The sequence below is a fragment of the Anomalospiza imberbis genome, chromosome 9 (assembly GCF_031753505.1).
Source record: "Anomalospiza imberbis isolate Cuckoo-Finch-1a 21T00152 chromosome 9, ASM3175350v1, whole genome shotgun sequence".
Classification (NCBI taxonomy): Eukaryota; Metazoa; Chordata; class Aves; order Passeriformes; family Viduidae; genus Anomalospiza; species Anomalospiza imberbis.
Window position 1 is genome coordinate 15,095,239 of NC_089689.1, and position 15,661 is coordinate 15,110,899.

At 40.5% G+C, this 15,661-nt stretch overlaps 1 protein-coding gene across 1 annotated transcript in view; it reads left to right on the top strand.

Annotated features, from left to right (window-relative positions):
• Positions 1-15,661, top strand: part of TGFBR3 (transforming growth factor beta receptor 3) — a 113,038-nt gene that overhangs the window by 50,016 nt on the left and 47,361 nt on the right. Inside the window, exon 4 of the mRNA XM_068199835.1 lies at positions 14,753-14,890. Within this exon, the coding sequence (XP_068055936.1) occupies positions 14,753-14,890 (138 nt within the window). The remainder of the gene's footprint in view (positions 1-14,752; positions 14,891-15,661) is intronic.

Sequence of the window (15,661 nt, forward strand, 5' to 3'; positions counted from 1 at the left end):
CTGACTGCCTTAGCTTGGCAGCGGTAGTGGATCTCTAGCTATAGCAGCAGACCTGCATGTTTCAATGTGAGTATGTTTAGGGGTTTTGAACCTTCAGCCTCTTTCAGCTGGCCAGCTCTCCTATTTTGCTGAGCCCATCAAGGTAAATTCGATCACTTCACCCATTTCTTCTTAATTCCTTGGTACTGTGTGGTTCATGAAGTTGTGCAGAGGCAACATTGTCAGTCATACTGGATATACAGAATAACAATGGAAAATGAGTTTGACCACCTGCAAGCCTCTCTGTCAAATTTGAGGTTGACCACGTTTTTTTTTTTTAATCATTTTGCATGGTGTTTTGTGAGGGAAGGGTGCCACATGAGAAGATCAAGAATGGGAAGCCCAGATGAATTACTGCTTTCAGCAGTGCTCTGTGCCAGTGAGGTCTCAGAGTCAAGCTGTGAGTGACGCTGTGGCAAATGTACTCCAGGAACACCCCGTATTTGTTGCTTGGAAAGCAGGAGTTCCTCATCACATGCATCTTTGATCCTGGGTAATTTCCAAAGATTGCCCACAGCTTGTGGTAGCTCCACTGGCTCACCAGGGTGGTTTCACAGGCTGCTGTTTACTCCCTTTATGCACAGCCATGCTCAAGAGCCCAGCTGGAGCACTGGACAGAATCAGAAAAAAAGTACACGATAGACTTTATAAAGGCTTAAAAAGAGCGGCAGCGTACGCCACAGAAATCATAATCATTCAGTGTCTGTCTCAGATAACTCCATGTTTGCTGAAAGCTGCAACTCCCATGCAGCTGATACATTAAAATGACATTGATGTCTTAATTACCTTCATGATGAACGTGGCATTGCTATATTTTTAAGAAGTGGAGTTTGCTTGTTGTTTGAAAACCTTTACAATGCTCTTTCCCCTCTTCTTTTTGTTAGCATTTTGAGGCATCTGTGCTTCCATAAAATCCCACCTTTTCTAATGTGGCTTTTTCATCTTGTTTGTCTGGACTGCAGTCTCTGCATGTTGTTTTTAGCCAGCTCGGAATTTGCTGGTCACTGGATTTGGCAGTCCTTTCACGTTCTGCCCACCAGAACTGCCAGAGGAAGTCCTGTGTTGGCCAGAGGAGCCTGTTTGTACAGAGCCTTACGTCCTGCAGGAGCGTGGCTTGACGCGTGTCTGCCCTTAAAGAGGCAGCAGTGACATCTCATGACTTGGAAAGTGCTGTGCAAACCCTCGGTATTTTCTGTTTTTAGAAATGGGACTGTTTGCTGTGTGCAGAAAGTGAGCCCTGTTCTCAGTTGAGGGAGCTGTGTGGAGCAGTGTCTGAAGCCATGCCAAGGCCTACCACAGAACGCTAGCGGGTTCAGAAGGAAAAACATCAGTAGTTTTCTGACTGCTCACAGTTTTGGGTTTTGCTGACTGCTGCTTAAAATGTCGTGCTAGAAGCTGTAAACTGGACTCTTGTTTTCCTCTGATGCAAGATGCTGCAGGTACTGATGTGCTCTTCTTGCAGGGTTGCAGAGAGCAAGAGGGCTGCTGCTGCTGTTTACTGGGCGGACTCTTCCTGTCTCTCTATGGCTTGTATGTGTAAGCACACTGTGCACGTGGGCTCACACGTTTCTATCAGGCAGATGTGTGTTGATTTTTGATTATAGACTGTGATTTGTGTTCATGGTCTCCAGTTTCCTCCAAGCTTCTGACATGTCTTCTTCATAAATTACTGCTTTGTCTAGTTACTTTCTCCAAGAAAAGACAATTAAGGAAGTGATGACATTTCCAGGAGTCCATCTCTATCCCAAACTCCATGGTCAGGTTTCAGTCTAGCTTTGGGCTCATGCATGTATGTGTGAGATATTGGAGCAACACTTATCATGAATGGTCACATGTATGTTGTTCTCTAGTGTGTCTGTTTGAATCAAAAGCTGGAATTAATGAAGTCATTCTTCTTCAGCCTCCCAGTGCAGGGGAAAATTTCCAACATAAATTGTGTGGAGCTTGCCATGCCTGACAGCCATGCTCCTGTATCAGCTGAAAAAGTAGAACCATGCTGTGGCAAGATAGAAGAACAACAAATGTTTTAATTGGTTAGGTGTTTTTATGTCAATCTTGCTTTTGATAACACTCAAGTTTGTGTTTGTCTAGACGAGTGTCTTATTTTCCCTGTGAAACATAAGCAGAGTACTAATACAGTAGGAAAACTTGTTATTTAAAGGAGAAGATGCAAAAATAGCGCCACCATGAGGTACAAATATCTGAAACCTAAATTGCTTGAAAAAGTTTGAAGGAAATACAGATAATTCATAGCTGATACTGTCTCTTTAACAAGTGCTGTGGCAATTTATAATAAAGAAATGTTTTTATTATGATTTGACATCATGTCATATGTAATAAACATGGTGGGGGCAGTAATTAGTGTGTCTAGATGAGAGGCAGTATTTGTTGATGACTAAAATGCCATCAGTGAGGGAAAAGTATTAAGAACTGTCACCATTCTGGAGATAACCAACATTCTTTTACCGTGAAGACTGTTTGAGGTCTGGCTCACTATTCCATCATTTCTCAAGGAAGCACAGTGTTGATGTCTTCTGGATGGACACGGTATGCTAGTGCATGTGAATATGTACGTGGGATTCTGAGGCCTCTTGGGAAGGGTGACTCTGTATGACATTAGTTTTGCTGAGAAATACAGTGGCCCTTGCTTTGTAGGTGTATTGTCAGTGTAGGCCATTGGAACATGCCTTTTTTCCTTCACTAATTGGGTTTCAAGTGATACCTGCAATTAAGTAAATTGAACATCAAAAATGCATGTGGATGCTACATGGAAGAATACTGCATGCAAGGAGCAGCAGTTAGTTCTTTCTTATTTACCTGGAAAACAAGCCAGTGTGTTTTTCAGTAAATCTCTTTTCAGGCAAGAATCGGCAAGACAATGAAGATATGATGTGCATAAAATGGGCACCATTGTGCAAGAAAATACTTGATAGCATCACAAATTTCTTCTGGAGGTTTTAGTCAGATTTTATGGTATTGATTCTGCAATTATATAGAGATATGAGCAGTCTTACTTATAATGGCTAGGCCTGATTAAATAGAAAATCTGGTTCCTTAGGGGTTTTGGTGGGTTTTTTTTTTTCCTGTGTAGTTAATATCATAAAATCATTTTTTGAAATATTCCTCAAATACTGCATTGTTTGTACAGAGATTAAAAGTTCTGATTATTTTTTAGTTTGAAAATAAGAAAAAAATTGTGAAGATTGAAGACCCATCCCAGGGGAATAGAGAGACAATACATTGTTAACAGTTACTTTTAATCTTCTGAAAGCAGTTTCCTTTGTATTTAATTTCTAATACTGTTTTTGAGCATATGTAGTACAGACACACATTTGCACCAACTTTTACTTGGGCTGGTGAGTTACTGACAATAAAGTAAACAAAACTGTTTCCTAAATCTGGAGCTGCTGCTAGGTTTTCTGTTTTTTATGAGTCATGCACACATGCTGTTCCTTACCCTGGCTTGGAAAGCAAGAATTTCGTTTTGCATGTCCAGTAAAGATGTGAACACTGCATGTTGCACTTTCTCTGTGACAGTGCCTCTTTAAAAGCCACCTGGAGAATGACGTTTCTTTTTTCCAGTCATCTGGATCTATGTGTGGTCTAGATGCAAACCCTGAGGGTCAAACTCTTCTGTGTGTGGAAGCTTTCGAATGGCATAACCCTTTGCCTTGCAGTCTTTCTGTCATCTTTTTCATGTTTGTTTGCAGTATTTACTTGCTGTCGGAAGCCCTATTATCTCAGCCTTCTCCCCTTCCCCACCTGCAGCTTGTGAAACAGTGGAAAGTATGATGTTAAACCATTAAGGATACGCCCTGAGATTTGGAAATTCTGTATTCATTTACCAGGTTTGCCATTATGTTTTTTGGACACCGTGTGCTATGTTACATCTGCACGGTGTTTTACAGTTGAGATGAACTACGAACCTGCTGTGTCAGCTCTAGCCTCAGACCTGGTGGAGATGAGACAGTGCTAGTACTGTTGTGGAATAGACCTGGCCTTCAATATTAGTATCTTACTGAGCCTGGACAAACAAGACCTGTTGAGAGGCAAGATGTATCAATACTTTAGTGATACATTAGTGCAGCTCTGTCATTTCTGCTGGGAGGCTAGCATCTATCTAACTTGCTGAAAATACTGGCAGTGGAAACTTGTGTTTACCTGAAATAGCCTGTGTAGATTAGTTTAGAAGGCCCCAAATGCATTTAAGGAAAAGGGTCCTGGCAGATATTTGTCATATGCCTTTTATCTCTCAGTTTAAGAAGCTTTTCCTTTGGGACGGGAGCCGCTTTTTAGTATGTACTCATATATCCTCTGACATAGTTAACCGCCTCCACACCCATTTTTTTCTTTTCAGGGTACTGGATACCCTGTCACACAACTACATGGTTATAGTTTAGGGGTGGGAGAAGGGAAGGCAAATTAAAATTTGCAGCTCAGGCAATGCACTGAAGGAAAACTTAGATCTGCAATATACGTACAAATAAATGTGGAATAGAAAATTATCTGGAAATTTGTTTCATTTCTGCATGAGTCTTCTACCTTAATTATTAAAGTAAAACGTAGTGTGGTGATACCATTTTTTTGAATAGGCCACTAGCAGCAGTAGGGGAGATGCTGTACTTGTGGTGTACAGGGACAGATCCTCTGCCCTTAAACAGATCTAAGGCCAACAAGGAATTTTCCCATAAAATGTATAAAAGGAAGACTGTCCCTCAGGATTCATTATATGCCATGTGAATGTTATTGACATCTACTGATTTATGCAAAGTTGAGCAAAGCACTGTGTTTTGGGAAGCCTAGCTGATCTGCAGAAGGGCACATGGCACAAATTATTTCACTTAATCTTTGGGAGCCTGGGCATCTCATTCAGGTCACAGACAGAATGGGCAAAGGGGTCCCAGCTTTCCACTGATGGGCATCAGTTTTCCATTGACCGAACCGTGGGGCTGGTCACTGTGGGCAGCCCTTGCTCTGCAGGTGACCGAAGTGGGGATTGTTGTGTGAAAGTTACATTTGGTTGGCAAAGCTGAGCAGAATTGCATGTGCAGAGACTGCTTTCTTTGCTGCAGACAAAAGTTTTTGAAAAAATCTTGTTTTTCAGGAAGAAAGAGAATTCTGGTTCTCAAAGCATGTAATGCAGAACACATTCAGTGAAAATTGAATTGAAATATGTATGCACAGGGGAAGCTGGATTTTGTATAATTCGGGTAAACAAAGCTAGCACAGTGTGTGTATGATATCTGCATAAAATTTATCAGTAAACTCTTTGGGATATACTTTCAGGATGATTGTTACAGAACTGTCTCAGTATCACTTATGGTAATACAGTTATTGCCCTTTGTGTTCTGTCCTTAAAAAACCCTCAAGTTTTTTACTCTTATTATTCTTGCACTGAGAAAGTCATACCCCTTTCTATTGCAAATAGGACTTCAGTAACTGTCCTGCATATTTGCCAAGTTATTTGTGTCAGGAATAGCTTTTGTTACCTAGGTATTTGCATATATTATTAGCATTTAGCTGCTCCAGCTTAGAATAACAACTTAGGAACATCAGAAATTAATTTGCCGTGTTTTTGTCTGAAAATAAGTTCTGTGACTAAGCTGTGGGCAGAAATAGCCCAACATTTTCATGAAGCTAGAAGCACTATTTTCTAATGTCTCCTTGTGTCAGAATTTTCTGATGCTGTGTGAACTGTGGTGCTTTCTGAACAGGCAGTGCATTTCCAGTAAAACCTTACCAGCACGGTTGCCTGCTCTTCCACTTTTGAGGAGAAAGTATCACTGGTGCAGGAAACCACCAGTTATGAACCAGACACGGGCAACTCTGCTGCCAGGAGCAGCAGAGCAGTATGTTTAATGTCATACAGCATACTCATCTGGCACATGATGTCTTTGATAATGTTATAGTACTAAATTTTACTTGTAATTTGCTGGTTTTAGTCTGTTGTGTGGAGCAGCTGAATTACAAAGCCACATGAGGAGATCTAAATGTGCTGCAATTCCATCCTATTACACAGACCCTCAGCTTGGTCATTTAATATTGGGGCAAGAAATGTACCAGAGCTGATGCTGGAGGCAGACCTGCAGATAATTTTTGCCTATGCTGCAAGCCCTAAGGCTTATGTTCTAAAGGGCTCTCTCTCATCCCACAGTTGGATACAAGTATGAAGTCAGTGTATGGGCAGGTCTGTTTTCTAGCTGGTTCTGAAGCCTTAGATCTTCTTTTTAAACAATGTGCTGTTCTATGTGGAACAGGTGCCAAACTCATCCCTCCTGAAGGTGAGGGGAACTTTGTTTAGTTCTTGTCTTGAACACATGTTTTGGGGCTTTCCTTTAATGGATGAGGTGAGTTTGTCTGTTCAGCCCAGGGAAGAGGAGACTGAGGGGTAACCTTAGCTATTCTACAACTTCCTCATGAGAGGAGGAGGAGGGGCAGGCACTGATCTCTTCTCTGTGGTGGCCAGTGACAGGACACAAGATAATGGCCTGGAATTGTGTCAGGGGAGACTTAGGTTGGATATCAGGAAAAGGTTCTTCACCCAGTGTGTGGCTGGGCACTGGAACCCCCAGGGCAGTGGTCACAGCCCTAAGTCTGACAGAGTTCAAGAAGTGTTTGGACAATGCTCTCAGGCACAGGGTGTGACTCCTGGGGATGCTGCTGTGCAGGGCCAGGAGTTGGACTCTATAATCATTGAGGGTCCCTTCCAACTCAGCTTGTTCTGTGATTCTCTGTTTTTCTTCTGAATCATTAATAATGGGAACATGATGCATAATTCAAAATAGTTTGTTAGTGGATGTTGGCATGTTCATGTGCTGTAGGACTTAATTTTTAAGCTCTTTCTGTCTAGCACAGCACACCCTGACCTTTAGCCCCTATTGTAGGACAAATAGGGGTGAAGGGAAAAGGAGTTTTCAAACACCTTTAGGTCAAAGATTTTTGAGAGTACTTAATGAAGAGAGTGCAGTGGACCACAGGTCATAGTTGGGCAGTCCTTATCAACTTTTCTGTTATCTTCTTTTTTAAGGAGCCTAGTTTTCTAGTCTGGGGGGTAGATTGTAACAGTCAAGAGATTGTGCAATAGTATTCTCTCTTTTATGCAGTAATGTATGGGATCTCATCAGTCTCTGGTTTAATGCCAGTAGCTTCAGTGGAATTATGCCAGGGGTGAATCTTTCCCATGATTTTTAAAACTGAGCTATAACTGCTGTTTAGTCAATCTGATTCTCCAGTACTGTGTGGGCGAGAAGGTCCTGGCAATGCCAATCTATTTGCAGTTGTGTAGTTAGGGTAAGATAAGCAAGGGGTTGATATTAAAATTAGAGTGTTACATGAGCCTTGGAAATAAACTTCAGTCCCCCATGCTCCTGGGTAGATGCTACCTGGCACTCGGATCCATTCCCTAAGTATTGAGTTGTGCCTCATCCTGGAAGTAAGAAGAGGTCTTTCCCTCCCTTGTGCCTCATGCATCACAGCTTCCTCCCTGGTGTCTCCCAGAGGGGCAGATCCCTGCCCCAGAAGCATCCATGAGTGCTGGTCTGGCAGAGAGAAGGTGGCATGGTGTGTCCCTGGCAAGGGCTGTGAAGGTGGCACAGTGTTGAGTTCTGTGGGAGAAAAAGAAACTCTCTGTGGGTGTGAGTGCTTGCTTTTAGTGCCATTGCAGTTTCCCCGCAGTTAGTGGCTGTTTTGATACTGTTTTGAAGATCTTCTGTTTGATTGCTGGAGTGAGTTCTCAAAAATTGGTGCTTGCCCTGTCTAAATACACTCTGCATTGGAGAACCTTCCCAGAAGGGAAGCAGAGGGATCTTGTGTGATTTTTGGAATGTGCTTATACAATCATTTGATTTAGGAATGCAAATATGTAACCCTGCGAGCAAAGTTACATTCAAGCAGTAACACCATGTGAGCATATTTTGAGTTTCTTGGAAAAATCAGCAAACTCTCTCTCAGAAACTGTTGGCTCTTGAAAGCTGGGTATTGTGATCTACTATAGATGGCTTGGTATCAAATCTGTAACACAATATTCAGTGAGCACAGCAAAAATAAGAGGGGCAGGAAAAAACAGTATTTCATTTTGAATCACAATCCCCGTCTTAAAGAGTATGCTTTTTTCTTTAGTTTTATTTTAAGAAGAAAAGGATCATTCCCAAAGTACTTGATAAACACTTCTGAAAAGTGGTACGGTACCAGATCCCACCAGTTGAGCTGGATTAATGAATTAATCCTTAACTGAATTCTGGTATGGCCAATGTACTAACATTGTATTTTTTCAAGTGAATTTCAGTAGAAGTTCCAAATCTCCTATACTGATAGACACAAGTGAACTGTAAAATAAGTTTATGCATGTTAATTTCTTTGACTTCTAATACCAGAATAAATGATGTTCTATAAATATTGTATTAACAAAAAGAGTGATAACACTTAGGGCAGAGATAGGTGTAAATTTTCATATTTAAGCTCTAAGTTTTGACTGATTTTAATGAGTTAATTTAATCTTTGCAGCAGAGTAATGAGTTAAGATGTCATAAATCGGTCTTTGCTGCATCACTTGTAAGTCAGAAAATGTACTTATGTGATCTGAGAGTTAAAATTTTTTTTCTTCTATTTTAGAAAACAGCTGTCCAAGCCTAGACAGTGTAATTCAATACAACACTGCATATTTTGTCCTGGCTTATTAGCACAGATTTGTAATGGCTGTTTTGGAAAATGTGCTATGGATTTATCTAAAGGTCTTCATGCCGGAATAGTTAATTCAACCTTACAAATCCTTGGCACTTACCTTTCATCTTTTTAGAACAAAAACACAGAGCCTGTGATTTGATGCCTTGCAGACAGCAAAACAAAACGGTACTTTAACAGCAGCATTTACTTTGATCAGTTTTCAGCATTTGTGTCCTTGCCTTTCACATAGTACAAATTGCTTTACCAGAGTAGCGGGGCAGGAGCCCGTAGACTGTTTTTGTAGTTGGTTTCTGTGGTGATACTCAGCCTTCCATGAAACTGATCTCTGGGGACAGAAGCTTCTGCAGCCGCCTTAACCTTGCTGCTGCTGGAGACCGTGAAGGAGCTGTGCGGAACGTGCGGGCAGCAGTGACCGGCGCGGGCAGAGGCCGCTGGCTCAGCAGTGTCAGCGGAGCTTTGGTGGGCACTGCGCCTGTGAAGGGAAAAATGCATTCTAGCAAACAAGACAGAGCCACTGGGCTTCACATCCCACTTGTGCTTAGATGCTTTAAAGAGGACCGTGTAGGTTTTGTTTTAAGATTTTCAGAATAACTGTAGTCTGTAATTTTCAGCTATGACCAAACTGTTGTATTCCTCACAAGTTAGTCATGTATTATTCGGAGGAGTGTGTGCCAAGGGGGGCCAGACGTGAGTCTGAAGAGGAGCTTCCTCTGACTAACAGCTGCTGAAGTTGAGCCTTGCTGAGAGGACCATTGCTGACACACATGCCCAGAAGGTCTGGCCTGGATATTGATTGCACAATGAAAATGTTGGCTGTGCAACAGCTTTGTGATCAAATGAGCCCTTCACTGGGAGTGAGGAATGTGTTGGACCACATTGACTTATTTTCCTGTACTGTTGTGGTGCTGTCTGCTTGGGTAATATGCTGTCTCTTAATATGTTTTTAAAAGAATATGGCAAAGCAATAGCAGCTGCTTTTTAAGTGGACTAGGTGACCTAAAAATGCCCAAGTTCATTTAATGATTCTGGTTTCATTTTCTTTTGATATTGTTTGACCAAACTGGTCACAGAGCTGCCTGAGATGCAGAAGACTTTGAAGGAAGTAGTATATTGTTGAGAAGTACAAAATGTGTGTACATTATAAGCTTCTTTGAAAATCTAGGAATGGGTGGAGAATGTCCCTTTTTGGATCCCTGATTTTTTTTTTTTTAAGCTTATGTGGGAGTTTCAGAAAAAAGTTAAGAACTTTACCACAGAATTCAGTGAGTTCAGAGTTTCACACCGTGTCTTCAAAACACTCTTTACAGCACTGAACACACATAGGATTAGTTTCTGTTGGAGTTTCTGGGCAAGGCTTCCATAAATATTTAGAAATATGGATTTTGCCAGTGAAAATACAAAAAGAAAGGGAAAATTTATAGTTACCTCCTGTGCTATTAATTCAAAACTTTTTTTTTTTTTTTTGGTGGTTCAAAGCAATTCAGTACCTTTCTATCAATTTGTGTTGTGTTCTGAAGGTGCTGTGAACTGTAGACATGAGAAAGGATGTGTCTTGAATAGCTCTTGAGCTAAGATGAGACAGAAAGGTGTCCAGGGGAGGGGGGTTGCTTGGGACTCAGCTAATACATGGTATAACTAGAGCCACAGTGGGGGCACTGCAGCAGAAATGGTATTTGATTCGATTGCTGTAGAGAGAGTAGGGATGAAGATCTTCCTCTGTGATGCTGTGGATGGAGGCAGGCATGCCAGAAATTAGCAAAGGGACAAGTCAGTGGGAGCACAGCTGTGGCAGCAGAAAGCTTAGCAAGGCAGAGCTAAAGAGAGGACTGCTGTGGCTGGAGGTGCTGGTGAAGCTGAAGTGTTGAACTTGTGTCAATGTCATAACTTTTAACACCTTAGAGTCCTGTTAAGCCTTTCAATCTCTGCAGCAGGAGTGGGAAGAGGCATTTAAATGCCTCTGATGCATCGTTGAAGACCAGGCTTTTACTTGGACTCTGCAGTTCAAACCACTCTCCCTCACATAAACACCTCTCTGGTGAGCTGTTCTGACCATGCCTACCATATTTGGGCTGAAATTTCCATGTGATACCCACTGACTGTAGTCATGCAATGTAAAAAACCCAATGCTTGACAGCAGGGTTTTGGCATAAAGATCTTGAGTGCTGGTATCTCCTCAGCAGTTTGCTTGAAAAACTTTCCAAGAACCAGAAGAAAGTCTCTCATAACAGATACCACTGCTGTCTATCATCAGTTACTGACAGTGGTGTTGGAGCAACTGTAAATATAAGGGAGGAATTAGTTGTGATGTGAGGAGCGTGTTAATTTTGTACAACTTCTCCCTGGGAACAGTCACATTCAGACTTGGCTGCCCAGCAGGTAGGTTCCTCAGCAGTGCTAGTTCTGAAGCAGAAACTGGTTATGAAAAAGATGATGACCAAGATGGTCCTCAGCAGTTTCTGGGGAACTCCGGGGTTTTTTCCCAGTTTGTAGAGCCAAGTTGTTTTTTTTTTGCTCAAGACTCAATTTTTTCCTGAGTACTTAGTTATGTAAACAAGTGTAGTGACAGGGAATATATATGCTAAGAAGTATAGTGATGGAGGCTCCTGCAGAAGCACAGTCACATTAACTATATTCTTTCTCAAGTGTAGGACTAGGCACTTGGATTTTGCATTATGTCTTTTGTTGCTTAATCATGAGCATCACTGAGAGTGCAATAATACAGAATTACCTTTATTTAGAAAATTTGCACAGAAGCATTTAATTTAGTTATGAAAAAAGTTGATTTGGTGTTGAAGTCCTGTAGCTTTTCCCAAGGATCTGCACTTTTCAGGCAGAAATTTAGGAAAATTCCATTGTGTGATATAACTTACCCTACAGTTTCAGCCAAAGGCATGGATAGATACATCACCACTTCTGCATACAGCTCAAAATTTGTTGATTATTTTCATGCATGTGTGGAAATAATAATGTATGTATGCATTATATACATCTTTAATTTTACAAGCTGAGGGAATAGCAGCTACAAAGTCTGATAGTAGATCCAGTTGCAAAGAGTCTCTGATTTTCTCACCAAGGCAGTATGATTGCTCTGTGTGCTCTCATGTGACTAAAACAACAGGAAGAAATCTTCATGAAGTCTAAACCATCTGTCTTGTCTGATAGATGTTGGTTTTGAACAAATTTGTCTGAGATCAGTTGAAACAGAAGTACTTCTCCATTTCCTTATTACCCAAAGGACTTGGCCTAGCTGTTTCTGAGATGAAGTTTTCAGAGTGTGTTATATATATATATTGTATCATTCTTGCTTTTAATAAATAACGGAGGTTTTAAATAGCAAAAATTTTTGAAGTTTCTAATAAGAGCCGTATCTTTTACATTGACTTGACATTCTGACAAAAACACTGCCAGGACGCAAGCCTAACCTGAGTGCTCCTGTTGGCCAGTGCAAGAGGATTGTTATTGGTTTTTATTCTTGGTTATTTAAGCACACAAACTATATTATAAGTAATTTCATCAATATCTAGGATCAAAGGAAATCAGTTATTATTGGGCATGGCAGTATGTTGGATGCACTTTATGCCATTTGAGGCTGAAAAAAAAAGCATGAAATTTGAACTCATATTTCTGAGATCAGAACTTCAAAAGATACAACTGCTCTACTGTACTAAATTGAGATTACAGTGTTTTTATTGTTTTGTAAGAAAACATAAGCCCAGAACAAGGTAATTACATTTAATCGTTTTAACAGCTTATTATTAATTAGCAGTGATTACAGCTGAAAAGCCACAAGAATTAATGGAAGCTGTTTAATTGTTGTGAATTTAATAGTGATTCTAAACACCTTTTCCTTTTTACTTTCACCTCTCCATTTCTAGACAGAACAACAAATCAGGAGTCTTGTAAAATGAATAATTTCTCTCTTATTTTCAGGTAACAGAGCTACTTTGGCTCTATAGGTGATAGAGCAAAGCAGTTTCTGTAGCTGAGAATGTGACTATTTGGCATTTCAGGTCTGTGTCCTCCCATTAGAATTGAGAGTACTACCACCTTGCAGTTAAGTAAAATGAAGTATTTTATTTTTAGAGGCAGAAAATGAAGAGAAATGTGGTTCTTGGTAGTCTATTGTACTTGATGTTTTCTTTATGAAATGTGTAAAATACCACCATATCTTCTGCTGGAGAGGCCAGGTGGTGCCAGAGGTGGCTGCAGAGAGCAGAAGATGGCACTGCCTGGCCTTCCTGCAGGCAGGGCTGTCACTGCCCAGCTGCTGGCCAGGAGAGGAGCTCATTCTTTAAAGCAGCTTGGGCTTAGTACAAATACGGATTTACTCAGTTTTCCAACAAGTTGTAATCAAGCTTAAGAAAGAGGAGGACAGGGATGTCCTTGGTGCTCCCAGAGGAGTATGTGTGGGGTTTGATGTCTGTCACTGTGGGGACTGGAGACACCTTTGCTCAGTGGCATTTCGGAATCTGGTGCATTGTGCTTGTAATCAACTGCTACCAGTTAGTGTGAGAGCACAGCCAGCTCTTTGCTAGCTTTTTACAAGTTATTAAGTAGTGATAAAAGGTCTTTCTGCTGTCCTCTGGGTGTCTCGGACCTGAGACCAGGGCCTGGCTTTGACTTTTTAGTGATGGTGAACTTTTCAAGGTGAAATAAATAAAATTAAAAAGGGGGAAAATTTTTTAAAAATGCAAAAAAAACCTGACCCACCAAACAAAAACCCCCAAACAGAGCACAAAACCCAAACCAACTAAACTAAAACCACCCTGCTGTCTATTTTGGAAAATATTTTCTACAGTAATAGGCACCTAGTTTTCAGTTTGGTCTCTGGCTTTCATCTAGGTAGTTTACTGGATGAATCTCCTTTTACTTTACTAGTGAACTAATGGTTGTTTGCCACTGTGTAAGAATCATGCAATGAACTATACGTAATGGCTCTTCTCTATCTCAAATATCCTTTTAAATTCTCTAGCAGGATACAGAATGAATTCTGAATTATCTTTGGGCTCATTTCTGTTTGCCACCACTCAAACTGGTGGTTGTGTTCATGTTTGCTTCCTCTATACTTTTTTTAGAATGAGCTGTGATTGTCAGGGAACCTGCCTGCCACCAGTATGGAGGGACATCAGCTTCCCTGCTCAGTCTGTGGTGGGATGAGGTATCCTACCAGGTGGGATGAAGTATCAAGCTAAATCCTGACTGCTTAAACAGCTTATTAGGTGCCACAAAAACCACTGTAATATCATTTACAAGTCTGTTTATGCTAAAAAAAAAAAAAGACAGGCTCTTCTATTGTGTGTTTGGTTATGGTTTTGTCCAATACTGACCCCTTTCTAGGTGGGCAGTACTGGGATATGAGGAGCTGTGCAGGAGGGACTTCCATCAACTACAAACTGGTTGTTTCAAAGCCACTTCTAGCAGGTTGCCTTACTTCCATGATGTCCACTTTCCTCATATCATTCACCCTGTGTTTCTTTTTAGCCTCTGAACACAGGCATTTTCTTTCCCTAGTGTATGTTACAATTTCTTATGGAATTCCTTCCATGAAGTAATGTAATACTTGCTTGTGTTTCTGGATTTGTTCCTCCTTTTTTTTGTTTGTTTAGTTTTATTTGTTTTGCAGGCTAGATTTATGCCCTTAACAGAATCAGCAGATGAGGTTTTATACTCTAAGCCAGCTTTGTAGACTACCATCTAGAAACCAGAAATCAGAGTTTGCGTCGCAATTCTTTTTATCTCCTTGTTCTCCAACTCTCAGCTTAGTGGTTTGACCTTTTGCATAAGATATTTTTCATCAGCATTTGCCAAGGTTTTCTTTTTAGCAGTGCTTTGCAAGCATAGAACACAATGTTAACTATTTCATATTTTATTTTCTCTGTGCTCTGTTGATTGACTTTTGAGGAAGTAGATTAGTCTATAATCTTGAGTCAAGAGGTCTGAATGCTAAAAGTCATAATATGTATAAAAATTACCTTTGATTCATTGTTTCAAATTCCAGGAAGTATTCACATATTTCTGTGTTTTTCTGTAGGTCACATTGCATTTGAATCCAATTTCATCAGTGCATATTCATCAGAAGCCTCTGGTGTTTCTTCTCAACTCTCCTTTGCCTTTGGTCTGGAAGCTAAAAACAGAAAGACTGGCACCTGGAATCCGAAGAGTTTTCTTTGTAAGTGTACGCAGTCCTCTGGCCTGCTCTCTGTCATAGTTGCTTGTCACATAAGGCATGGAGCTAATGGCATTCATTTGGAAATTTTTCAAACTTGGATTTTAAAAAAAGTTAAGAGAGGGTCAAGTTTCATTGTAGGGCTCTGGGGAACAGTTAGGTGGTAGGGCAAAGCAGTTGGGGAAAAGTAGCCAATTACTTGTTATGTGAATTTAAGGAAAGGAAAGCAAAACTGCTTTTCAGAATCTGCTCATCTTATGATTATTAATACTAACAGCCATTAGAGTTCAAAAAGCTGTGAGGTTATACCAGATTGCCAGTCCTGACTGGAAGTTTTAACAATACCATAAAGCAAAAAGCCTCAGAGTGATTTGAAATATTAAAAGTGGATGCTAATTGTGTGGTCTGTGACCAAAACAAAAATTTGTATCTATTGAGCTCAGTATGTCCAGTTATGGTTTATGTCTCTGATGAAGCTTTGGTCTATTGAAATGACCAAGCTAAGCCCAGAATGAAGTCATTTTTATTTCTCAGAAAGATTGGAGCACTGCTTATAATGCAAGATCCAAATATTACCTAGTATTTGTAAATCATGTCCTTACAAGTTTGCCAGGACATTCAAGTTTGCTATTTGTAGTGAAACAGACAAGTTGTTTGGATTAAATTTTTAATGCATGACATCATGTCTAATCATGAGTTGTCTTTATGAAAGTTGCAGCTTTCACTATATTCAACTCTAATTGCAGAACTAAACTTGATTATATTTAGCCCTTA